The following is a 25151-nucleotide window of genomic DNA, read 5'->3' as shown; positions in this document are numbered from 1 at the left end:
ATTTACTGATTTACAACTTGCATCGATTTCATTAATTCAAGCCTACCACGAACATTTATGACAACATATAATGATCATATATGGTTTCAAACGACATTATATGACCCCGAGATGCATCTCTTAAAATCTCAAGCCTTTTCGAAACTTGTCCCCGAAACCTCCAAAATTTCTCAAAAATCTCAAGCCTTCTATTTTGGAATTTTTTTTAACTTTTTTTCGCTCGAAAATAAAATTTTTCGAAATGTTTACCATGATCCCTAATATCTTTCGGGAGTCCAATTGGGTGGGTAGGACCATCCAATTTGCCTTTAAACGGCCAATTTATTGGTTTACAACTTGCACCGATTTCATTAACTCAAGCTTACCACGAACATTTATGACAACATATAATGGTCATTTATGGTTTCAAACGTCATTATATGACCCCTATATGTATCTAATTAATAATATCTCATTTCTATTCGACACCTGGCCCTGAAACCTTAGAAATTTCTCAAAAAACGTGGATATTAATATTCAATATAAGATTTTTTTTACTTTTATTTCTCCTTTAAATAAAAATTGCTGAAATGTTTATCTTAATCCTTAATACCCTCCGGGAGTCCAATTGGGTGGGTGGAACCATCCAATTTGTCTTTAAACGACCAATTTACAGGTTTACATCTTGCACCGATTTCATTAATTCAAGCCTACCACAAACATTTATAACAACAAATAATGATCATACAAGTTCTAAACGGCATTAACTGACCCCGAGATGTATCCCATATAATTTCAAGACTTTTCGACACTAGGCCCCGAAACCTCCAAAAATTCTCAAAAAGCGTGGATATTAGCCTTCAATTTTGGAATTTTGACTTTTTTTCGCCCGCAAATAAAAATTGTCGAAATTTTTACCATGGTCCCTAATACCATCCGGGAGCCCAATTGGGTGTGTGGAACCATTCAATTTGCTTTTAAACGGCCAATTTACCGGTTTACAACTTGCACCGATTTACCGGTTTACAACAACCAATTTAATTAACTTGCATCGAACCCGACTTGAACCGAAATGGACCCAAACCCGCTTTAACCCGTCAAAACCCGAATTTAACTCGACTTGTTACTAACCTGACCTGAATTTAACCCGACCCGAATTAAATCCAATCTGTTACAAACCCGACCTGAAATCAACCCGACTTGTTATTGACCCGACCCAAATTTTACCATACCTATTACTTACCCAACCCAAAAAAATTCAACCCGATTTGTTACTAACCCGACTTGAAATTAACACGATTTGTTATTGACCTGACCTAAATTCAGCCCAAATTGTTCATGACCCGATTTCAAATCACCTTAAATGCAATTTAGACCACCATATTATAGTTGATCAAACCATTTTGTCTTGGGAGACTAAGTCGTCTAGGCCAGCAAAAGAAAGGAGCATCATCTTCAAATTTAAGAGTTAAATATAGTATATATTTTTTGTATGGTCAAAGGAGATAATTATCTTCCTAAATTATAGACTATAGTTTCATTAGTATATTGCCATATATAGTATAGTCAAAGGAAATAATTAGCTTGATAAAAATGATAATTATACATTTATAGTTAGTTGAACCCGAATATGATATGACTTGGAAATGACCCGACCTGATTGTAACCTGCAAATTATTGACTTGACATAACCCGACTTGAATCCGAGAATGACCCGACTTGGAAATGAACCAACCTGATTATAACCCGCAAATTGTTGACTTGAACTGAACCCGACTTAAACCCGAGAATGACCCGACTTGAAAATGACTCGACCTGATTATAATCCGCAAATTATTGACTTGAACCGAACTCGACTTAAACCTGAGAATAACTCGACTTGATTCTAACCCGCAAATTATTGACTTGAATCGAACCCGACTCAAACCTGAGAATTACCCTAACCCGTTTTAACCCGAATAAAACCCAATTCATTGTTCACCTGACCCGAATATAACCCGACCTAAACCCGATAAGAAGTTTGACCCGACGTGACCCGACTCAAGCATGACTCGACCCAAACCCGACCTGCATAGGTTATGGAATTAATCTGAATTGACCCAACCCGAGTTGACCCGAAATACTCTTATCCAACCCAAACCCGACCCGTTTACGTGAATTGACAACTCTATTCACCACTCAACAATTTCATAACCAAAAGTCAAAACGTGGTAAAACCTGCTGCTAATCCATGGCTTAATACATTCGGGGATACAACTCATACAAGTAGTGATTTCAATCATGATAAAGGGGTATAGATCCATGGCATTCGGGCAGGAAAAAAAAAAAAATCAATGCTAAGCACAAATTCGATTATGCTGGCCCTCATCCAAAGTGCTTAGACTAGTATCTGTAGCTGATTTACAATCTTGCACAGACACAGTCCAAAAAGAAAAAGAACAAAGTGAGCTAAAAGAATTTCACATTATTATCTGTAAGCATTCTGAAAAAAGGAATGAATATCACAGAAAAGCTACATCTTCCTTGTAACAGCTACTTTGACTGAAGTTAAAAGAATTTTTCGCTATCACCCTTGTGGGTGTAAGCTCATGACTTCTATGATTTGTGGTCATTAAGATATACAGAAAATAATGACTCCTTCCTGCAACTTTCTAATCTATGCATACAAAAAACACGTCACTGGTATTGAAAAACCATGCCTGATAACGGACATTCTCACGGGTTATGAGTAACACGAACGTTCAGCTAAATACAACTTGCTAATTCAGTAGGTGTAACCAATCTTCATTGCACGATTATCAAAGGCTGGATACTGAGGTCATGAAACCAAGTTGTAAAAAGTTTCTTGTAAATGTTGAGGGTAGTTGATAGAAGAATGGGCAATTAAAAAAGCCAAGGGCGAATAAAATCTTATAGCCACTTTGAGTAAGCTGAATCTTTCACAGCAATGAAATGGTCAGCAAATGTGTTGTCAAGTGAATCTAGTCCTCCTTTGCACACAACCGCTCTGCACACAATTACAGGAATGGTGTTCAATTCTATTGGACAAATCAAAATTGTGACAACAAAGAAGGAACTGCTGAAAGAGAAGAATCCATACTCAGATATTCATAAGCCAGTATCATGGAGGTTCCCCAAGCGGACATGCTGAAAAATCTTGGACCTAGACCTCTATAAAGACCTTTCCAACCATCATCTGCAATCAATTTCTTTACAACTTGAACAGCGTTCTGTCTCTTATCTAGCCCCATTACCTGCAATGTGACAAATTTTCAAACGATCAGAATTGCAACATATACATATCCAAAAAGATTCCTGGGTAATATATGGAAGCAAACCGAGACTTGATGGGTGGATTACGATCCACTTACCAGTAAAGCATCCTCCTAGTCTCCTACTTCTCCCTTTCCTAATAATTTTCTAACAGCTATGTTGGAACTATTTTGATCTGCTCCTAGAGAACTCAATGAATAGACACTTTTGTAAGCAAGGAACATGCCTTGCCCAATCACCCAACAAGCCAAGCACAATTCACAAGGCATCACATACCGATACACCAAGGTCAACCATGGTAAGAGACTGGATTGGCAAGGCAAGTTCCTATCAATAACCACTTAGCACCAAAGTGACCATGCCCATGAACCACAACTCCAAGCAAAGTCATATGGAGCAATGCAAAATTAAGCAAACTTAAGGGGTGATGCAGCAGCAAGCTGACCTAAGTGGAGGCACAAGCAGTCAAGCATTAACAGTGGTCACTGCTTAAAGGCATACAAGTGGCATAAGTCCCCTCCCCTTTTGAGGGATTACTACTCAATGAACCTAAAATGTAAAGGGAGACTTTCCTCCATTTTCTACCAAAAGTTTCACCCATATTTAGACAAGATCTCCTACATTAATTACATCATTTGCTAAACAATCAATCATGATTATGGATATTATCTCCTATTTTACAAGCCACGGATGATATATCCTTCTACTTCTACATTGTCTAAGAAGAACTAAAATTTCTAGTTGACTAGTAAGCATGATCTAGGAAGCTTTCCCAAGAGTGGATAATAGCAATCAAAACAAAATCACTTTTGCAAGGGATCAACATAATCTTAGTTCTCGAAAGTCAAAGTATTTAAAAGTCACCAATAGGAGGCTTCATTCAGAATTCAATAGGCTAAGATTAACTTGCTCATTTTTCAATTGAGTAGAGATACCTCACAGGCATTAGTGATATACTAGCACCATAAATATATTGCCCCAGAAGACTACCAAGATTGAAGAAACCAAAGGGTCCTCTCACCATATCTTTCAAAGGGTGGACAAGAGGTTTTCGTCCCATGTTCACCATACAAGGGACTTCCTCCACAATGTTCCATCACTTCCATGAATGCAACTCCAATAAAATAAAAAATTTCTTAATTAATTAACACACTCCTATCAGCATATTTGTTGGAGATATTGTCTTTGTCCGAATTTAGTTCTTACACTGTTGGTTCATATTAAACAATAAAAAAACTTTTCAGTACAAAGAGAATAATTGAAAAAATGAAGAAAGCAAAGATTGCTAATAGAAATCCAATACCTTGGATATTCACATGACATTAAGCTAATTTCAATACCATCCCCTTAATTTTTATATCAAAATTTATAGGAAATTTTGCCAACAACTACCATTTAAAATTTTCTTTTAAAAAACTACCACAAAGCCACAAAAACTTTGAGTAGCACTACCACTTTTATTTTCCGGAAAGAATTTCCGGTTGAGAAAGCCTAGTTTATAAGATTTCAATCAATTGTGGTATAGAAAACAAAAGATTTCGATAGTAAAAACACAATTATAGGTCAATTATCTTTAATTTTGCATTATAATTTATTTAATTTCTCAATTAAATCTTAAATTTAGGGTTTATAGTCAAAATATTGAATTAAGGGCTTTACGAAATTGGAGGATTTGGGGCAATTGAAGTGTATAATCCAATTAAGAGTTAATGTAGTGCAATATTATCATTTAATTTGGGTTTTTTGAGGGAAATTTTATAAAATATGCCCCAAAAACGGAGATTCTTGCCGGAAACAATAAATGTGGTAGTGCTACTCAAACTTTGTGTTTTTGTGGTAGTTTTTTCAAAGAAAATTTTAAATGGTAGTTGTTCTCAAAAGTGGTTATTTAAATGGTAATTATTCGCAAAATTTCCAAATTTATAATAAACATGAATTACCTACAATAGAGATATGCACACAAGCAGCAAACACATCTACTAAAATAAACATAACAGCACTGAGATATAAAGCAGAATTTTCTTTTACCTGTAAACGAGTCTTAATGGTGTCTAGCGGAGTTGTGATGCAAGATGCCGTGGCACCAGCAACAACACCCCCAGCAGCTTGAATAGACACAATTTTCCCTAGACTAGGAACCTCTTGCTGCTCAGTTCCATCTCCTAGAAGGCTGAACATATACAAAGCATTTAAACCCCAAAAAAAAAAAAAAAAAAAAAAAAAGAAGAAGAAGACAGAACTATAATGTTTTATGATTGGTATAAAATATGACACATAAAATACTGACACTCTTAATTCCTTAAGGACACATCTTCATAATGACCACTTCTGAACAGCACAAATTAAGCTAAGTAACTCCTCAGACCTCAGTACTAAGACTTCTAACATATAGCAAAGTTTTACACTTTCACTATATTGATACAGCAACTTAGTCTCAATAAAACACAAATTATCACTAGGCCTTAATTCAGAATTAAACTCTATAGAGATTTATACCTTACCTCCAAAATAAACGTTGACTAGAGCCGTAACTGGCCCACCATACAGCACTGGAAGGGGCATATGTCATCACTGATAGACCAAACCCCCTATACAGTCCCCTAACACCATCTGATTTAACAACCTTGCGAACAACATCAAGGCCCCCATTATATGTTGCATAACCCGAATATCCTTGTACCATCAACTTCTGGCTAACCTAATTTTCAAAGGTAGGAAGAAAAAACAAAGGGTCAAGGTGTATAGTCAATGTGAATCAGGTAAAAGTTAACAGTTAAGTTTCTTTCAATAAAAGTGTTTATCAAATGAAAAAGCAACAGAAGTTTGGCCTCGAGAAGTTAATAAATAATCGCAACTTTCTATGAAAAGCACATAAGCATAGCCTTTCTAAATAATTGAGAACTGACAGGACAACAAAGAAGAGCATATTCATGAAAGCAAAAGATCACACAAGTAATTTGGATTCTAAGTGACTTTGACTCAATAATGTTTGTTACAAAAGTAGATACTCACAAAGTAGACATGCCACAGTCAAAACACACAAACTTGTTGTCAGAGACATCACAGAATTGACCTAATTATAGGTACTTGTTCAATTACAATGATACTATAATAGAACAAACCCAAATTTATATTCAAGCTTAGTTTCAACTACTCGAAACAGATACATACCACGTCGACTGGAACAAACACAGCCTGTGCTGAAAGTGAACCAACCATGCCAGCAATACCATTTGCTATGGCTGCCTGTGACGGTTCAGACAATTTAAGTGGTTCAACCATCCGAAATGCCGCCACTTTAGTAGTCTCTAGAGCAGTAAGAAATATAATCCGGGCCGGAACTGCACCAGTGATGACAGTACCAAAACCTCTATACAAACCAGGTACACCATCAGCTTTCAATATGCCTTTGGCAACTGAAAATGCACTTTTCTCAGTAATATCCTTGGAAGCAACCTGTAGCCTAGTCTTAACAACAGAAACTGGATAAAGTGCTACTGTAATTCCCGTAAAAAGCCCAGCTCCAACAACATAGAATTTTGTCTTGTCAAGTCTGCAAAAAATTATAAAAAGCAAAATTTTAAAATAAAACTGCTTAGACATTTAACAGGGTTAAGAAGAAAGCTACTGTAATTATTGTCCAAAAGGATAGATACATTCCAATACAATCAAATCAATGCAATAAATATCTTAGAAAGACATAAGAATATTTCACAGTGACTTAATGTGATCAGACCAAAAAATACTCAATATTTATATAAAAAAGAATAAAAAACAAGGGTGGAGATCTTTTGTATAAGAGGCTTCAATAAAGTTGTAGGTTTTCTAATCGTTGTCAAAATACGGCTTGTTAAAAACATTCAGGAAAAGGTCAGGCAACATGATATGTATTAATGAAGAAGGCACCCTATTATGTACAACACTAGTAAAGGCCAGAGGTACTGTTTCTTTAGTTGAGGCAGCATAAATGAAGAATAAAGTCTGAAAAGGTGAAAATATAGAAACGTGAAATTATGACACAAGTATTGAACTAGAATATCCTTTGAAACCTATTGGCCGATATTGCAGACATCATAAGAGGTTGTACAAGGGCACTATTCTAGCACTCTTACATACTTGTTTATAGGATTACACCATATGAGTGACTATGACTTTCCCAGTAAAGTCAAGTTCCATGCTGATAAACTTGTACTGCGTATCAAATCCCAATATTCCAATGAACACCCTCACGACAACAGATTTTTAAGGGAGTGGAGTGACGCACCATTGTAAGTTTGTAACTTGTTAAAACCATACTTAAACAAAGAGAGTACATCAAATTCAAGAAGCGCTCCCACTTTGGGGAATGTGTCCACATAGCACAAATTAAATACCAACTCTAAGCCTAATAAAGCCTTCCAATCATTATAACAGTTACAAAGTTACCAGAAATTTTACGCTTTAAACATTAATCTTATTTTAGCAATGAAAGCAATCGATGGGTCGTGAAGCATTACTACATACGAAGTACTTATGGACTGAATATCAACCTTTCAAAAGTACAACCCTCCATTGCCAAAGGTCGGAACAGAGACAGTGAATCATAATCATCAACTGTCTCCAAGAGGACCCATTTAAAAAAAAACTTGGTAAATCCAACAAAGTAGCAGCCAATACTCTTTGGATAGTTGCACAATCAACTTCAGAATTACCAAACTAACATACACTATTCTATCCCATTTCAGCTACCATCTCTATTTCTTTTCTCATCAATCCTAAGATAATGATATCTTGTATGATTAATTGTTTTTGTAAAACTAATATGAAGTACAAATTTAGCTTATCAAGTAAACAAGAAAAACAGATATATATATATATATATATATATATATATATATATATATATATATATATATATATATATATATATATATATATATATATATATATATATATCAGTTCATATAGTAGATTAATTCTTTGAAGAAACTCATCCGAAACTCTAAAACAATAAAAGTTCTCAATTTCTCGCCTCAGAGGCAATGCTCCATTAGTCCATCACACATTAATTTCCATGGTTTACAATAAAACAGCATCTATCATCAAGAATTTTGCCTAATTTTGCCAGATTAAACTATAAAATACCAAATAACTTAAATGTTCAACACTATAATTATATATCCATGAAAAATTAAAGAACTAAAATATCTAAGATTCACCGAATAAACAAAGGTTTGTCATCAAATCTTCAATTTCAGCAAAATTCTACTCCAAATACTTTAATTAACTAAGTGAAACTAATATAAGAAATTTAGGTTATAAATTATCCAGCAACATTAAAATTGCAAATTAAAAGCTCAAGAAATCTCAAATTTATGAACATTAATTGAGGAAATTTGACATAATCAAGGAAATGATAAATGAAACACTTACTTATCCCAATTAATCTCTGTTTGTCCGAATGCCGGAGTTCGAGGACCAGACGACCCCATTTGAATAGAGAAAAATTAAATTAAAGAACAAAAAAATCAAAGAACCCTAAAATCAGAAGATAAGTTGAAAAGGGGGGAAAATTGGTCAAAATCTCAAATAAAATTGGGAATCTGAACCAATGAATGAGTTTGATTTGATGAAGTAAAGTGAAAACTTCCCATCAAATCAAAATTCAAAGAAATGAAAGAAGAAGAGAAGTTGTTGTATTCTTTGCTCTTTTTAATTTTCTCTTATTTTTTAAAGAAGAGTTCTTTGTTTGTTCACGAGGAAATTATTGGGATTACTAAATTGAGGAAAAACGTGGTTTAGCACGTCAGAAAAACGTCCTCATTTCTAAAACTAGGCTGGCATCACCATGCCTCCCCACGAGCCAATGGTGCAAGGTGGTCTAGCCGTCTGCTCGTCCAGGCTTAGTCTCAACCTACTAATTTCGTGTCGTGCTTGCTGACGTTTGTTGGGGACTTGGGGGTGCATGGTTAGATGCTTAGATGCATTTTTGAGTTTTTTATTGGGTTATTAGTCTCATTACTTGATTATATTTCTATGTAAAATATTTTTAAATGAAAAAAAGAAAAAAACCTTAATAGAAAAGTTTTTACGCGTGCTTTTAATTGTATAGGACTAATTAGCATATGTCTTGTACCCGGTTACCTTAGTAGTGATTCCAATGAAATTAATTTAGCTGTATATATATATGCCTAACTTTTTTGTTATTTAGGATTTATATGTCCGATTTTAGTCATTTTCCTTCAACACTTGAAAAAAAAGTGAGATGGTTATTAAAAAAAATAATAATAATGAAAAATAAAACTGATTTTATCTAGTTCCAAAATCACTACTCCGTATTTATTTTCATCATAGATACATAAAACTAGAGTAATACTACATATATATATTGTAGATATATGAAATTGGTCAAAGACATTAAGCTCAATATCTGGTTGGTTGACTTCAAACTTTTAAATAGTTGCCTTCAAAGGAGAATAATCAGCACATATTGGCTGGTCGATCGTTGACTTCAAACTTGGAAAATAATAATACAGTACTCCACTTTGTATTACTCCGTATTTTTTTTTGGAATAACTAACACTTAATTCAAGGTGACACAAAAATAATTATCTATCAAATTCAGATCATGCCCATGTTCAGGTTTTTGAGTTCTCTTGTGTTCTTCCTCTATCTCTCAAACTTCATTACTACAGGTTAGCTCGCTCACTTTTACTTGCATTAGCATTATTCGGAATACTTGTTTTGTTTCTGCTATAATCAACTTAACATTTATTTTTATGAATTGTATTGTCTAATGTGAAAATTTGAAGTAATTTTATATCTTGTACCAAAATACTGATTGGTTATTTTTAGAAGCGGCTAATAATGGTTCAAATGGAAATATCACAATCAAGTGGGATGTTTTAAGCTGGACTCCTGATGGCTATGTTGTAAGTAATTCTTAACAAATGCTTATCTGTTACTCGTATCGTATCATACCATTGACTGATATTGATGGGTGCATTCAAAATCAAACCCTTTAATCTGTAAATGTACGGCGTGGCCTACTATAGGGTGTAGTTACAATCTACAACTTTCAAAGGAATCGTAGCATTCGAGCACCAGGATGGGAATTGGGATGGACGTGGGCAAGACAGGAGATGATATGGGCTATGACAGGAGCTCAAGCAACATACCAAGGTGATTGCTCACATTTTAAAGGAAGCATCCCACATAGTTGTATAAAGAACCCCACTATAGTAGACTTGATGTCTGGAACTCCTTACAACCAACAAATCGAAGATTGTTGTCGAGGAGGAGTGCTCGCTCCATGGTCCGGACATGATCAAGCTCGTTCCAAGAGTGCTTTCCAAATCGCGGTGGGACAAGAAGGCACTACCATTCAAACTGTCAAATTGCCCAAAAATTTCACGTTCAAGGCACCCGGAGATGGTTATAGCTGTGGACCTGCTAAGATAGTTAAGCCTACTCGATTTTTTACAGCGGATAAGAGGAGAGTTACTCAAGCTATAAGTAAGGCCTATTTTCACCCAAGTAAAAACTGGACATTTTTGTGTTATGCACAAATCATTCTATAGTTTATTATTTACATCTTTCTGTGAACACTTTACAGTGACTTGGAATGTTACATGCGTATATTCTGGTGCCCGGAAATCTCCTGCACAAGTCGGGTTTTAGGGAAGATCAAGCACGGCAACTAGCCCTGCTCCCTGGCCTCAGCTTTCTCCTCGTGGATGGATCGGATTACATTAATACACTCCCTAATCAAATCAGATTGCCACTGAATTCACATAGTTTATTTTATTTTCTGTTTTGAAAAATGTAATCAAAGATGTTATTCGTGCCAGATGTTGTGTATCTTAATGCTAATATAAGGCTATAAGCTAACAAAGTAATAATAAGCTTGTAATTGTGATGGAGTGATGCTCCTTATCTTTTTATCTTATAAATTAAAGTTCACATTTGGATGTTATGGCTTTTAATTTTAATGTTCCATACTTTTTTTTTGAAAAGGCGTAGTCTAGTCTTAATTGGCTAAAGTTGTCTGTTACTCAGTATTCAAGATATCCTGTCTGGGGGAGCTTTGTTATCGTTGTAGAAACTTCTACTCGTAGTAGCCATCATTGAAGAGAGCTTGAGTTCTCCCTCCATGCTTCCCATGGACACTAATACTTAACCGATCGAGTAATATTAACTAAATTATCATTAGTTACATCTAGCTAAAAACCATTGCAAATTTACAAAAGCTTAATTATTATTGCCGAACAAGTCCTTAGATGATGAACTGTTCTAAAATAATAGCTAAACATGCAAAGTAAATAGCATAACTCTTTTCGAAATTCAGAAACATCACCGACGTAGTTTGACTTCAAACTATTGAGTAATAACATACATAATTCACATCGGTACATCACACATATCCACATAATAAACTAAACCTTGTTGCATTACACAACAATATTTCTCAAGATACAAAAAAATCATATCATTCAAATTATTAATTTAACAATACTCAGCTGACCTTGAGTAATTATTTACAACCAAGTTGCTAAGCCTAAAGATATACAACTATAACACAACATATAAATCTCATCTCAGTTTGATTTCTATACAGCCCGAAACGAGGTTAAATTAAAAGCTCAAACTTTTTACAAAACATGGCATTAATCAAAGTCATCCACATTTTTAAAATTTTGAAGTATCTTACCATTTTCATTGTTCTGTTTTTCAATTCCTTATTTTCTCCTACAGGTCAGCCTCATTCTTCTTCCCTCCTAAATTTGGAATTAATTTTGCTGATAAATTCTAGATTTTTTTCCACTAAATCCTTTTTTTTTTTTTTTTTCAGATCCTTTGGCATTTGTTGGTTGTACGTTCATTCCATACTTGATAGAAAGGATCGACTGTGCAGTTGATGACTTCTTCTCGCCTAGTCATGCCCCAGACCAACCTGGTGAAGGCCGCGATCGTGATTTAGCCGCTTAATCATCCGCTCAAATACTATGTATGCATCATCTGAGTCCATAAATGCTGACTCGGGTTTATTTAATTTTATTTTTTAATCTGTAGTTTTTTCTTAATTTATGTAATGTAATATCTCATAAATGGGAAATAAACCACCTTGCTATATTGTCTACTTGGAGAGGGTGAGCAATTTGCTTATGTAACACTTTTGCAAAAGCAACAAAAATAATTGTTAAACACAAACCTTACTAACTATTTGGACCATTCAAAATACTAGCTAAAAAGCAAAAACCATCGCAAGTTTATAAAAGCTATTACCAAACAAGCTCTTAGATCGAGATATGTTCAATAAATAATTAAATCCAAGTGTAAATAGGATAACACTTTCCGCAATTAAAAAACACCCACGTTGTTTGACTTCAGACTTTGGAGTGACAACGCAAGTCACATCCACATGGTAGTCAAACCCTATTGCACAATATAAAAAAGTTTCTCAAGATACAGAAAATCAAGTCATTCTAGAATCTAGATATACAAACAAGTTGCTAAGCATTAAGATATACATACAACTATACAAGTATAACACAGTTAAATCTCATAATAAACATAATAAAGGCTCAAACTTTTTTTCAAAACATGGCTTCGAATAGAGTCAGAGTCCATGTTGAAATGTATTTTCCTTGCTCTTATGATTTATTCCTTAAAATTTTCTCCTACAGGTATTCCCTCCTACTTTTGGAACTAACTTTTTAGATAAACTTTTACACTACTTTATTTTACTAATGTTTTTTTTGTTTGTTTGTTTGTAGATCCTTGGGCTTTTGTTGGTTTTACGTTCATTATATACTTCATAGACCGGATAGCTGATGCACTTTATAACCACTTGTTGCCTTACCACGCTCGAGAAGGCGATTTAGAGCTATCTTGATTGGATTTTTTTTGCTTTAGTTATTCCTTGATACTAGTATTATGTAATCTCCCATAGAAAATGAAGCAGCTTGGTATTATATGTTTTGTTGAAGAAGATGAGCAATTTGCTTATGTAATGTCTTGCTTTTTTCAAGTAAATAGTTACTCGAAACACTAAGGATCATTGCAAAATTTATTGCTAAACACGCCCTTACTAGCTTCAGATTTTGGATTAACTATACAATTCACATCACATGTCCAGTTGTCCACATGTTAGTCAAACCATGTTGCATTATTTAACAAATTTCTTATGATACAAAAAATCAAATCATTATATACTAATAAGCTGACCCTGTATAATTATTAACGACCAAGTTGCTAAGCATTAAGATAGTGGAAAAATAGCATTAAGAAAATATAAATAAATAAATACTGATCTCCCTTCCGTTTTTCATCTCAAAGGTACAAACTACCTACAGTACTTGCAAAACATGGTATCAATCTGAGTCATGTACAATTGTATGTACTTGTTTAAAATTTTGAAGTATCTCATATTCTCAGCATTTCCCTTGTTCTGTTTTTCTGTTTCTCAAATCCTGATCTTACAGGTCTTATTCCTTCCTAATTTTGGAATTAACTTTGCTAATACGAGTATTAATAAATCAGTAGCTATTATGTCATTTTTGGAAGATGAGCAATTTCCCACAGCGTTATATGTGTTCCTTTTTCGGATAAACAGTTAGTCAAAGCACTAAGAACTATTTCAAAAGCTAATGCTAAACACGTCCTTAGGCCCCATGTCGAAATAAATAGTACGAGTACAACTCTTCCCATGATTAAAAGTTTGGAACGTGAAAGTAAGCTTCTCCGGTGCAATTAAAAGTTGTATAAATATAGAGACCTTTTGCAACCTTTTGTATCGGTCAGATTTATACCCCCTACTAATAAGAATATAAGATATACAAGTATGAGGTTATTAAGCTTTTTCCTGCTAGTTTTCTTTCTCTGTTCCTTAAACTTGGCCCTTGCAGACCTAGGTGAGCTTATTAAATTACTTCTCTATCTTTTTACTAGTTATTAATACATTCTTAATTGTACTATTCTTGTTGTATGATATTTTGCTTAGTGTATGTTTGAAGGCGTTACAACATTTTCTACCCCTACATACCTAGCTAGGCAAAACTTGATTTTATTCTTTGGATTATTTTCAATTCAGAAGCTGGTGATCATTCAAATTCTAATGGGAATATCACTATCAAGTGGGATCTTGTCAACTGGACTCCCGATGGTTACATTGTAAGTTGTCCTTCAATTCGATAAACAAATTAGTCAAGGACTAATACTTAATAATTTATTACTTGTACAATATTGTAAGCCGTATTAAAATTGGCAAACAGGCTGCGATTACAATCAACAACTACCAAAAACATCGTAGTATTCGAGCACCGGGGTGGCGATTGGGGTGGACATGGGCTAGAAATGAGGTCATATGGAGTGCAGTAGGAGCTCAAGCGACAAACCATGGAGATTGCTCGAAATTCAAATGATACATCCCACATTGTTGTAATAAAAACCCTACTATTGTAGACTTGAGCCCTGGAACTCCCTTTTACAAACAAGTCACAAATTGTTGTCGAGGAGGGGTGCTCGCTTCATGGTCTCCACAACACCCGTCGTCTCATTCGATTAGCGCCTTCCAACTTAGCGTCGGACGAGCAGGCACTAGTGTTAGGACGGTTAAATTGCCTAAGAAGGTTACATTCAAGGCACCCGGAAGTCGTTACACTTGCGGACCTGCTAAGGTGGTTGCTCGTAACAAGTATTTTACCTTGGATAAGAGAAGGTTTACTCGAGCTAAAAGTAAGTTTGTTACTCTACACATTTAAAATTATGAGTTTAAATTTATCTCAAAAAAATAAAAAATTAAATTAAAGTATACAAAATAAGGTCATACAAGTACTAAATATTGTTGATTTGATATATAGAGTACACATTCGTCGGTTGCTGACTTGTTAATATTTTATTATTTTCACATTTGACAGTCACTTGGAAGGTTATATGCAAGTATGTTGGTACTCGGAAATCTACAACACAATGAAAGTGTATTGGAGAAGAGCAAGTCAGCCCCATTACTCCCATATGTGTGAATGTGTATGATGAAGTAGTTGAATACACATACTCATAAGAATCATTTCAAGCAATTGCATCAAACTAAAGTTGTATGTTATGAATTTCATTTTGATTTTTGTGGGAGGAAAGATCCATTTTAACTATGTGTACGTTGTTGTATAAGCCGAGCTTTAATTTTTAGTGCCCTGATTTTAAACCTCATTAATAATTAAATGGCCATGCTGATTTTAGTGATTTGTACTCGTGCAATTTATGTCAAAATAATGCTGAAAACTATTTGTAAAATTTACTCTCAAATTCTAATTGTTTGATTACATTAACATAAAACCAAATTATAACGACCAAGTTTGGAGCAATTATAAAATAAAGAGAGATTATTAATACTACAAATGTTTACTTTGTGGATCGATTTATGTAATTCAATTCAATGTAACTCTATAAACAACCAAAAATAAATAGTGTAATTGAATGTTATGAAAAACAAAGTTGCAAGCCCAATTTGCCTAAAGTTAGGCAAATGTGGGCCTACAAATCCAAAAATAGTTTTTTTTTTTTTTCTTAACAATGACCCACCCAATGACGTGGAAATTAGCCAACCACTAATTAAGACACAGCTGAACATATAATATGAAAATAAAAATAAAAACCCCCAAAAAGGGAGAAAAATAGAAAATCAGAAAAGAGCGCGTTTGTTTAGTTTAAGAAAGAGTCAATATAATCTCACACGGATATACCATAACACAAGACAAGCTGGAAGTGCACTGTCTTCCACTACTTAACAAATACTAATGTACTTGTAATCTAGTAGCTTCTTCTTACACGACACTGACTATACAAAAACATTGTAAGTTTGTAACTCCCTTTACTTCCTTAGTTTAGTTTCTTCTTAACTTTATGGATTATCATTATTAAATTTTAAAGCAACACTTGCATGCTAAGCAAATCTTGTCCATCAATGTAGTGCATGTGGGTTTTGTGCCACTAATTATCTCATCTATTTAGGGAATTTTTCATGAATTAACGGGTTTTGGTGATGGAGAATAGTATATAACATATACGAGTATATACGCGTAACTTCTAAAGAAGAGTTGTTATGTGAATATGTATAATTGTTTGAGATGTCAGCGTGAAATCCCTTCCTCAACCAATCACATTCATTGACAAAAATTAATATTTTTTCGTAATTTGACAACTACATATATAAAAGAAATTGTCAAATTAATTACTTACTACGTATATGAAACAAAACTAGTAACAAATTAGATTTGGAATAGAATAGTAAAATCAAGCTGCCCCTATTCCTAAACAAAAACAACCAAAATCCAAAAGACATCCCACTAGAAGTCTAGAATCTATGGCATTACACATACCATGGACCATGCTCAAGTCATTATAATAACTTCAAATAATAACACGCTCTCTCATTGTCAAATTTGTCATTTTCATTACCAAGGATGAGACACATATTCTAAAATTCAATGCTTAAACAAAAAAAGTTGAACCAAGAATATTAATAATTTTATTCAACTAGTTGCTCATACTAGTAGTTCATAATTAGTGCAAATTCTTTCTTCTCTTCCCATTAATTCTTAAAAGATTTGGCACGTGAACTTCAGAAGCTACTGGAAGTCCAATTTTACGTTTGTTTGAGCCTCCAACTCCACACCACTCCTTTTCTTTTTTTTTTTCATAATTTCACTATTTCTCTCTCCTCTCAATTCAATTCAATTCCTGGTTATCATCTGTAAATTCTGCAAAATGGGTTTCTTCTCATTTCGCAATTTTAGTTTTTTCAGCATTTTTTTCATCTTCTTCTCTTGCTCTACTATTAACCTTACAGGTAAGCTTTCTTTCTCTCTCTCTCTTTTTCCACTGATTTTGATTCTGGGTTTCTTAAAGTTTGAGACTTTAATGGTTATTTGTTGATCAATTTGAATGATTTCGATGATTTTATGACAAATGGTTTTTACCCATTTTGTATGATCAACAATTTGTAGTGCTGAAGTTTGAGACTTTAATGGTTATTTTTAATTTCATTTGTAATTTTTATTTTCTGAAACTCCCAAAAAAAATTAAATTTTTAAAAAAAAAAAAACTAAGAATGAACTTAATAACTTTTGACGTTGGGGTTTGATCATGAATTTGCAATTCTAAAGTTCGAGACTGTAATAACTATTTTTAATTTCATTTGCAATTTGTTTTTTCTGAAAATCCCAAAAAAAAAATATGCTAAAAATGCTTTAAAAAAAAAAAACAGAAATTGGAATGTTGTGTTGTTGGTTTTGTTAGTATTATAAACATATACCAAGTAATTGTTTGTTTTATGTTGCTACTGTTTTTAATTAGTTGTTGCTGGAATTTACCCTGTTTCATATCTTTACAATTTGATTGGTTTTGGCCTGGCCTTGGCCCTTGGGTCCATGGAATATTACAGTTTCATGAAATTACGTCTTATAAATTGATTCTGTAAATTGGAAATGCTTTCCTCAATACTGTATGATATCCAGAAATACTATCTGAAATGGACTGTATCTGAAAATTGAAATATTTGCTCTGATTATTATTGTTTTGTCTTTGCCCATTTTGTAATATCTTGTATAATTCCTCAACTATCATGACATTTTATTTGCCAATGTGTCATATACTTGTATATGAGTGAACTAGTTATGATAATCAGATAATGTGTGCAATATAATTGTCAACTTAGGTTAGTGATTTGTGAATTTTTGAAAACCTAAAAAACTTCTGGATTTGTGTTGATGGCCATGGAAGGTGAAACCTTGGTTCATGTGGCCGTCCCGCGGTCCGAATCAGATTGGGATCAAGGCTCTCATGTTGTTACTTTGAAAAAATTGCAACCCTAAGAGCACCTAGGTTGCATGTAAATGGCGAATTAGGGATTTTTAGTATGGTTTTATTTTAGTAAATGGGTGGTGTATATGAATACGGTTGTGAATTATACACATTTTAAATACTTGAACGTTATAAATGTCAGTAGGATGTGCTCTACATGTTCTTGTCACTAATTGATATTGTTTCACGAGTTCACGACAAGAGGACTTTAAGACGAAGCTTGATGAATTTGTTTCTGGTTATTTTCAGGAGCATACGATCCTCTCGATCCAAATGGGAACATTACCATCAAGTGGGATATCATAAATTGGACTCCTGATGGTTATGTTGTAAGTACTTCTTTCTTGATTGGGGCTTTGTATATTTGTGTACATTCATGAAGCAAAGACATATGGTGCTGTCTTTTCTTCTAACACCGTGTCCTTGGTTTGAAGCGTGGAATCTTCAGCATATTGTCTATTTATCCAACGACATCATTGTGTTGCTAATCCGGTGTCCAATTTGTATATGAACTGAAAGCTTATGTACCTGATGTTTATTCATTTTCATGTTTCTTTTATACTACGTATCTGTTTAGCACTGCGTTTTGTAATCATTGTGTTGCTAAAGATTATGTATGAAGTAGTATAAGTCTTTCTGTTTTGTAAAATCTTAGGCAAATGAGAAGGAAAATGTTTTAATTGTTGATTTTTTAAGATTAAAAAAAAAATACTTATCTTGCTTCTTAACAGTCTTTCTCCTTTAATTGGACTTTTAGGCTGTGGTTACTCTCTATAACTTCCAGAAGTACCGCCACATTCAAGCACCCGGGTGGCAACTTGGATGGACTTGGGCGAAAAAGGAGGTTATTTGGACCATGTTGGGAGGCCAAGCAACAGAGCAAGGGGATTGTTCAAAATTTAAGGGCACTATTCCACATTGCTGTAAGAAGGATCCAACTGTTGTAGACTTGATGCCCGGGACTCCTTACAACCAGCAAGCTGCCAACTGCTGTAGGGGAGGTGTGCTGAGTTCATGGGTGCAAGACCCTCCAACTGCAATTAGTTCATTTCAGATTAGTGTGGGACAAGCAGGCACCACTAACAAAACAGTCAAAGTGCCAAAGAATTTCACCCTAAAGGCGCCTGGACCTGGCTACACTTGTGGACCGGGAAAGATTGTTAAACCCAGCAAATTCAAATCCCAAGATGGGAGGAGATCCACTCAAGCTTTGAGTAAGTTAATTGGGAGTTACAATTATAAATACTGCATATTGTATTGTGTTTTCAGATATGGCATCATAAACAAAGAATAATTTAAAGTCCTATAAATTTCACAACTTTGAAAAGAAAAAAAAGTTGCCAACCCGAAAGATCCTTGATCACTGCTGTTTTTGATGATCTTTTATGTGCCATTTAATGTTATGGTCAACTTACTGATTTCTTTTCTGAAACTGTGTTTTTCTTTTTAATTGTTTCAGTGACATGGAATGTGACATGTATGTATTCTCAGTTCTTGTCCCAGAAAACTCCTACGTGCTGTGTATCTCTTTCATCCTTCTACAATGATACTATCATATCTTGCCCAACATGCAGCTGTGGCTGTCAAAACAATGCCTCCAACCCTGGAAGCTGCGTAGAGTAAGTTTTTTATTTGATTTACATTCCTCTTCTTGGTGACTTAACTTGTGAAAATTTTAAAGTTGTCATTTTCTGTGATGACAGGCCGAACAACCCATATTTGGCTTCAGTTGTTTCTCCTGCACTTTCGAACAAAAACAGTATCTTGCCACCTCTGGTTCAATGCACTAACCATATGTGTCCTGTTCGGATTCACTGGCATGTCAAAACTAACTACAAAGAATATTGGCGAGTGAAAGTTACAATTACAAACTTTAACTATAGGATGAATTACTCAAACTGGAACTTGGTTGTGCAACATCCGAACTTTGACAATTTGACCGAAAGTTTCAGCTTCAGTTACCAACCACTTACTCCTTACTCGAGTATAAGTAAGTTTTTCTATCCTCTATACTAGTGAAATAAAATTGTGCTCATTATTTCCATATCTTGATTTATTTGGTTTCACTCTAGAAATAACTGATTTGTTGTTATTGCTCTATAGATGATACTGCTATGCTATGGGGAATTAAGTTCTATAATGATCTTCTTATGCAAGCTGGTCCATTGGGCAATGTCCAGTCTGAATTACTCTTTCAGAAAGACAAGTCTACTTTTACATTTGAAAAGGGCTGGGCTTTCCCTCGCAGAATCTACTTCAATGGCGATAACTGTGTCATGCCACCTCCTGATACCTACCCATGGTTGCCAAATGCCAGTCCTCGGCCAAACTCTTCACTCTTAACTACAACATTGATACTATTATCAGCCCTGGCTTTCTTATTTACTCATGTTTAAGAGTCTTGACCTTTCTCTCGGAGTACATAGATATAACATGCAAATTCAGAATGGATTTTGATTCCAATACTTGGCTTTGAAGACCGAGTGGGAGGCCTTTTGAAGATCAGCTGCACGATCACCCTTCAGGGGTGTAGTCTGCTATTTGTCTGATGATTAGGTTGGTGCATTCATTGCCAATTGGTTTTCATTCTTTTGTAATACTCGAGTTTATTAATGTATTAATCATCCTTTTCTGTATATTTCTTGTGTTACAAAAAACTTACAGTTGTTACAAAAATTGCCAACCACACAATGGAACTTAATTCTAACTTATACTTCCCATCATGTTATCATTGCTCAAAATTAGCATGTGTCTGATGCTTTACATATTGCAGAATTCGACTTCTTGTTCAAAACTAAAAATGAATTTTCTATGCCTGATTTTCCAATACTACTCGTGTTCTGGAAATATATTTCCACATCTGATATTTTTATGTCAACTAGTACAATGCTCAAAATTGAGAAAATATGCCACAGCTGAAGATTAGCAAGACAAACGACAAAATCACCGTGAAAACTGAGACTGATGGCTTAAGTCCTGAATTGGGCAAGAAAGGGTAAGTATCAGGTGCAGGAAGCCTGCATTCATCTCCGTTGAAGTAAACTTTCCTAGGGAATGCCCATCCTTGCCTGAAGGTGAAAGTGTTATCATCTTTTTGCATTAAGACTTCAGACTGTACATTACCTAATGGTCCGGCTTCCATCAGAAGATCATTATAGAACTTTTGCCCGTAAAACATCCCTGTATCATCTGCGATAAATATCAGAAAAACTGTCAGAAATTCAAAAGTATATGATTTGTTGTCTGAAGCTATCAGAACCATTGTCAGAAACTTACTTATTGATCCAAAGGGAACAAGAGGTTTGTAGTTGAAGCTGAAGACTTCAGTAACCTTGTTCAGGTTAGGGTGCTGAGCAACTAGAGTCCATTGGCTGTAGTTTGTTCGATAATTGAAGTTGGTGATGCTAACTTTAACGCGCCAATAGTCTTTGTAGTTAACCTTAACATGCCAGTGCACCCGAACTGGGCACATGTGATGGGTGCAGTGAAGCAATGAGGAGCTTTCTCTCCTCCGCGAATTCACTTTTGTCGGACTCAGAATTTTTGAATCACTCCTGTTATGAATAATAGAGTCAGAATTCAGAAAACACTAATGGTAGTGGACTAGTGGAATACTCCAGGGATATTTTTGTATGCTTTCTCACTTTTTTTTAACGACATTAGTAGGACCTAATAATCTATCACATTCCAGATTTCTACAATCCAATCCAATCCAATTCAAAACAACTTGACCTGAATACATTATGTATGATCATTATACTACAAGTTAAACCGGACATAAACAGGATCGTATTACCTAAACTGATCCTGACTAGACGAATAGACTTTACGCAAAGTTAATTGATGAAGAAAAAATCTTACTTGACACAATTTTTCTTATGTTCACATCCACATGAGCAAGTAGGGCAAGGGGTGATAGTTTCATTGTAGAAAGTTGACATGGAGACGCAGCAAGATGGGTATTTCCTCGCCAGAAACTGTGAGTAGGTGCAGGTCACGTTCCATGTCACTGCATCAAACAATCAATCAAGTAATTATTTTAGGTAACTTAATTTTTGTTAATCTGTTATTTTCAAATTTAAATGTGACTAATCATACTAACAATATTTAAACTATGTATTACTGGTCCAAATAAATGACTTTCTAACTAATACTTTAGTTGATCAAATAACAAATAAAAATAAACTTTTAAAATTATTTTAATGAGCACTCATTTGCACAAGTTTCTTACGAGTATATCACAATTGAAAGTTTGAAACTAGTGTGAATGCAAAACTATGCCGAAATTCCTAAATTGTACTTGTACCGGACACTTGAGTATAAGCGTATAGGTAACAATTATCTCATATTAACGGTTTGTTATACATGATGGTAACTAATGGTAATTTATAAAAGGATTAATCCATAATTCCTTACGTGACTATTCATAAATTAAGAAATGACTAAAATGAGGAGGATCCAACCCAAACCTAACCATGCAAACTTAAAATTAGTGATAATCTAATCATTATTCAATAATCAGCTTACAAGCAACCCAAAACCAAACAAAAGCAAAAACCAAGAGATAAGAGTCAAACTTACTCAAAGCCTGAGTTTTACGACGACGATCAGTACTCAAGAAATTAGTAGAAGGAACAACCTTAGCAGGCCCACAAGTATAACCTGGGCCTGGGCCCAACATGGTAAATTTTTTGGGCAACTTAACAGTCTTATTAGTAGTACCAGCCTGCCCAACACTAATCTGAAACTGAGAAACAGACCCATCTTTATCCTGACCCCACGCATTAAGGACACCACCCTTACAACAATTGGCAACCTGTTGATTGTAGGGTACCCCTGGTAAAAGGTCCACAACTGTTGGGGTTTTTTCACAACAATGAGGAATGTTCCCTTTGAATTTCGAACAGTCTCCTTGTTGGGTCGTTTGGGCTCCTACCATTGACCATATTACCTCTTTTTTGGCCCATGTCCAGCCCAATTGCCACCCTGGATTTCCTATGTGCCGATACATTTGGAAATTGTTTATTGTTACTGTTGCCTGCATTTTTATCATGCAATATAAATTTTTGGTTAGTGTAAGATTTGAATTTTGTATACTTATTAAGACTATATTTTTTTTTTTAATTAATGAATCAAGTGCCTTAATACTTTGTTTCAAACTAAAAGGTGGCTACACTCTAAAGTCGTAAAATGACTAATAGTTACGGATCTGAAGAAACTATACGCTCAAAGACTGTTCTTATTCTTAAGAATTTGTGCATCTAAAGTTTAGAAACCAAGAGAGATATATCCTAAACAAAAAGGTCAATTTATTTATTTATTTGCTGATAAATTAAAAATATACATTAATAAAAACATGAAAATAATATAAATATTAGTAGACAAGTATAAAAATAAAATGATAATACTTACCAAATAACCATCAGGGGTCCATGACATAACATCCCATTTGATTGTTATATTCCCATTTGGATCCAAAGGATCATATGCAGCTAAATCCAAGAATAACACATAAATTAACTACTATTAGGCCAAAAAATTATAATAAGTTAAAAAATTCAATGAAAATTAAAACATAGACTAACCTGCATAAGATAGAAATGTCACAAGGCAAAATGCTATAATAAGACTCCTCATTTCTGCATATGCAACTCTCAAAAAACAATGGTCTTGCCTAAAATATGATACAGCTTCTTTGATCACCAATTGGTTTTGAATAACGATTTCAAGTTCCTCGACTCTTTGCCTAAGATCTGATCTAAAAATCTAAAACAAAAACTACGAAAATGTACTAACAATGTAAGCAAAATTTGGTGATTGAATTGTGGAATGTGCAATAGTAGTAGACTAGTAGTAGTAGTTTGTTTTTCTTTGTATGACTTTTAATGCAAGGTAAGCTTTACTACCAACTGGTTGTTGAAGGACTTTATATGATGTCTGATTAGGGGATTTTTATCCACCAATCAGCATCCGACACGTGGGCCAGCCAGGTTTCGCCACGTGTCCTTCATGTAGGCCAATAGGAGCCTGCCACGTGTCATCAAGAGATTCGTCCTCCTTGGACCAATTGCAATGTGACACGTGTCCACCCATGCCAAATGGGAAAACCGGCCAACAAGGCCCAATCATTGTGGGAGGCCCAATCAGCCTTAGGTTTAACCTAAACCTAGTACTGGCACGCATCCCAAGGCATATAAATATGCCCATTAATCCTCATTAAGGGGGATGACGCACATTTAACACTCTCACCTAGAGAGACCCAATTACTTTTATTTCCGCATTAATTACTCCTTAATCAAGTACTAACTTGACCGTCGGAGGCGGATCTCCAATCGTCCGGAGCATCCGTTTGTTTTGCAGGTACAGGCGTCCGGTTCCAGTCTCAAAATTGTAACTCTCCCGCAGGACATCAGAAAACCCCGAAACATTTTGGCGCCGTTTGTGGGGAGAGTACTTCTGAGATGGCATCCACGTCTGTACCGACTCCTGAAGAGAAGCGTCCCCTGGACGACCCTCAAGTTCAGTCGGACCATGATACTGAGGAAGAATTTGAAGTTGAAGCTCACACAGCTTCAGACGGGACCCTAAGGGCCCGACGCACCCGTCATACCGAAAGGAGAGAACGGGAAGATCTTCAAACTGGACTCAGTGATCTAGCCGGCGCACCGCCTGTTCAGCAGCAGACGGCTGATCGGTCTGCTCCCATTACAAGAAACGAACTCGTGACCTTCATGAGGGGCTTCAAGGGAGAGATTCAAGAGTTGCTCAACAAGAAGTCGCCTGCTCTGGCCAAGGAGTAGTCGGCTAAGAAACCTTCCTCTTCAGGGAAGAGGAAGCCTGTTCAAGGGCGAGAGGCGACCCCTCATCCTAACTCTAGGAAGTGGGAGCCGCCTGTCCTTGATTTCACAAAGTACCGCTTTCCTACTCCAGGAAAGAGGAAACCTGTTCGTCATATTCAGGCGGACGGGTCGAAGAAAACATACACAGATGCTCGGCTATTGCTAGAGCAGAAGAAGAATGACCGATTGTCAGAGTCGGCCTCTACTTCAGACTTCCAAGAC

General features: G+C 35.1%; 4 protein-coding genes and 1 pseudogene across 4 annotated transcripts; 3 read left to right on the top strand and 2 right to left on the bottom strand.

Moving 5' to 3' along the window:
- Positions 1-2420: 2420 nt before the first annotated feature.
- Positions 2421-8993, bottom strand: LOC110705789 (solute carrier family 25 member 44-like). The gene is made up of 6 exons (XM_021883724.1): positions 8665-8993; positions 6424-6805; positions 5754-5950; positions 5281-5422; positions 3080-3233; positions 2421-2986 (listed from the first exon to the last, which is right to left on the bottom strand). Exons 1-6 carry the CDS (start codon positions 8721-8723, stop codon positions 2961-2963), a joined length of 960 nt encoding a protein of 319 aa, XP_021739416.1. The 5' UTR covers positions 8724-8993; the 3' UTR covers positions 2421-2960.
- Positions 8994-9746: 753 nt separating this feature from the next.
- Positions 9747-11356, top strand: LOC110705790 (COBRA-like protein 1). The gene is made up of 4 exons (XM_021883725.1): positions 9747-9926; positions 10087-10163; positions 10287-10746; positions 10847-11356. Exons 1-4 carry the CDS (start codon positions 9860-9862, stop codon positions 10909-10911), a joined length of 669 nt encoding a protein of 222 aa, XP_021739417.1. The 5' UTR covers positions 9747-9859; the 3' UTR covers positions 10912-11356.
- Positions 11357-13186: 1830 nt separating this feature from the next.
- On the top strand, positions 13187-15205 carry LOC110705281 (annotated as a pseudogene).
- Positions 15206-16689: 1484 nt separating this feature from the next.
- LOC110705786 (COBRA-like protein 1) lies at positions 16690-20808 on the top strand. The gene is made up of 6 exons (XM_021883722.1): positions 16690-17077; positions 18340-18419; positions 18848-19304; positions 19550-19709; positions 19794-20080; positions 20194-20808. Exons 1-6 carry the CDS (start codon positions 16996-16998, stop codon positions 20484-20486), a joined length of 1359 nt encoding a protein of 452 aa, XP_021739414.1. The 5' UTR covers positions 16690-16995; the 3' UTR covers positions 20487-20808.
- On the bottom strand, positions 20788-23976 carry LOC110705788 (COBRA-like protein 4). The gene is made up of 6 exons (XM_021883723.1): positions 23676-23976; positions 23503-23582; positions 22672-23128; positions 21952-22099; positions 21367-21644; positions 20788-21279 (listed from the first exon to the last, which is right to left on the bottom strand). Exons 1-6 carry the CDS (start codon positions 23725-23727, stop codon positions 20981-20983), a joined length of 1314 nt encoding a protein of 437 aa, XP_021739415.1. The 5' UTR covers positions 23728-23976; the 3' UTR covers positions 20788-20980.
- Positions 23977-25151: the final 1175 nt, after the last annotated feature.

This window comes from Chenopodium quinoa, unplaced genomic scaffold (genome assembly GCF_001683475.1).
Source record: "Chenopodium quinoa cultivar QQ74 unplaced genomic scaffold, ASM168347v1, whole genome shotgun sequence".
Classification (NCBI taxonomy): Eukaryota; Viridiplantae; Streptophyta; class Magnoliopsida; order Caryophyllales; family Amaranthaceae; genus Chenopodium; species Chenopodium quinoa.
This window is presented reverse-complemented; position numbering and strand designations above follow the sequence as displayed.

Bases quoted from the DNA above. Each gene is read 5' to 3' on its own strand.
- LOC110705789 (XM_021883724.1), bottom strand. From the start codon at position 8,723: ATGGGGTCGTCTGGTCCTCGAACTCCGGCATTCGGACAAACAGAGATT. The intron at 5,951-6,423 runs GTATGTATCTGT...TTTGAAAATTAG, and splicing joins TGTTTGTTCCAGTCGACGTG to GTTAGCCAGAAGTTGATGGT. The intron at 2,987-3,079 runs GTATGGATTCTT...AATTGTGTGCAG, and splicing joins ACTGGCTTATGAATATCTGA to AGCGGTTGTGTGCAAAGGAG.
- LOC110705790 (XM_021883725.1), top strand. From the start codon at position 9,860: ATGCCCATGTTCAGGTTTTTGAGTTCTCTTGTGTTCTTCCTCTATCTC. The intron at 9,927-10,086 runs GTTAGCTCGCTC...GGTTATTTTTAG, and splicing joins CTCAAACTTCATTACTACAG to AAGCGGCTAATAATGGTTCA. The intron at 10,164-10,286 runs GTAAGTAATTCT...GGCCTACTATAG, and splicing joins GGACTCCTGATGGCTATGTT to GGTGTAGTTACAATCTACAA.
- LOC110705786 (XM_021883722.1), top strand. From the start codon at position 16,996: ATGGGTTTCTTCTCATTTCGCAATTTTAGTTTTTTCAGCATTTTTTTC. The intron at 17,078-18,339 runs GTAAGCTTTCTT...GGTTATTTTCAG, and splicing joins CTCTACTATTAACCTTACAG to GAGCATACGATCCTCTCGAT. The intron at 20,081-20,193 runs GTAAGTTTTTCT...ATTGCTCTATAG, and splicing joins TACTCCTTACTCGAGTATAA to ATGATACTGCTATGCTATGG.
- LOC110705788 (XM_021883723.1), bottom strand. From the start codon at position 23,727: ATGAGGAGTCTTATTATAGCATTTTGCCTTGTGACATTTCTATCTTAT. The intron at 22,100-22,671 runs GTAAGTTTGACT...TGTTTGATGCAG, and splicing joins TCGTAAAACTCAGGCTTTGA to TGACATGGAACGTGACCTGC. The intron at 21,280-21,366 runs GTAAGTTTCTGA...TATTTATCGCAG, and splicing joins TGTTCCCTTTGGATCAATAA to ATGATACAGGGATGTTTTAC.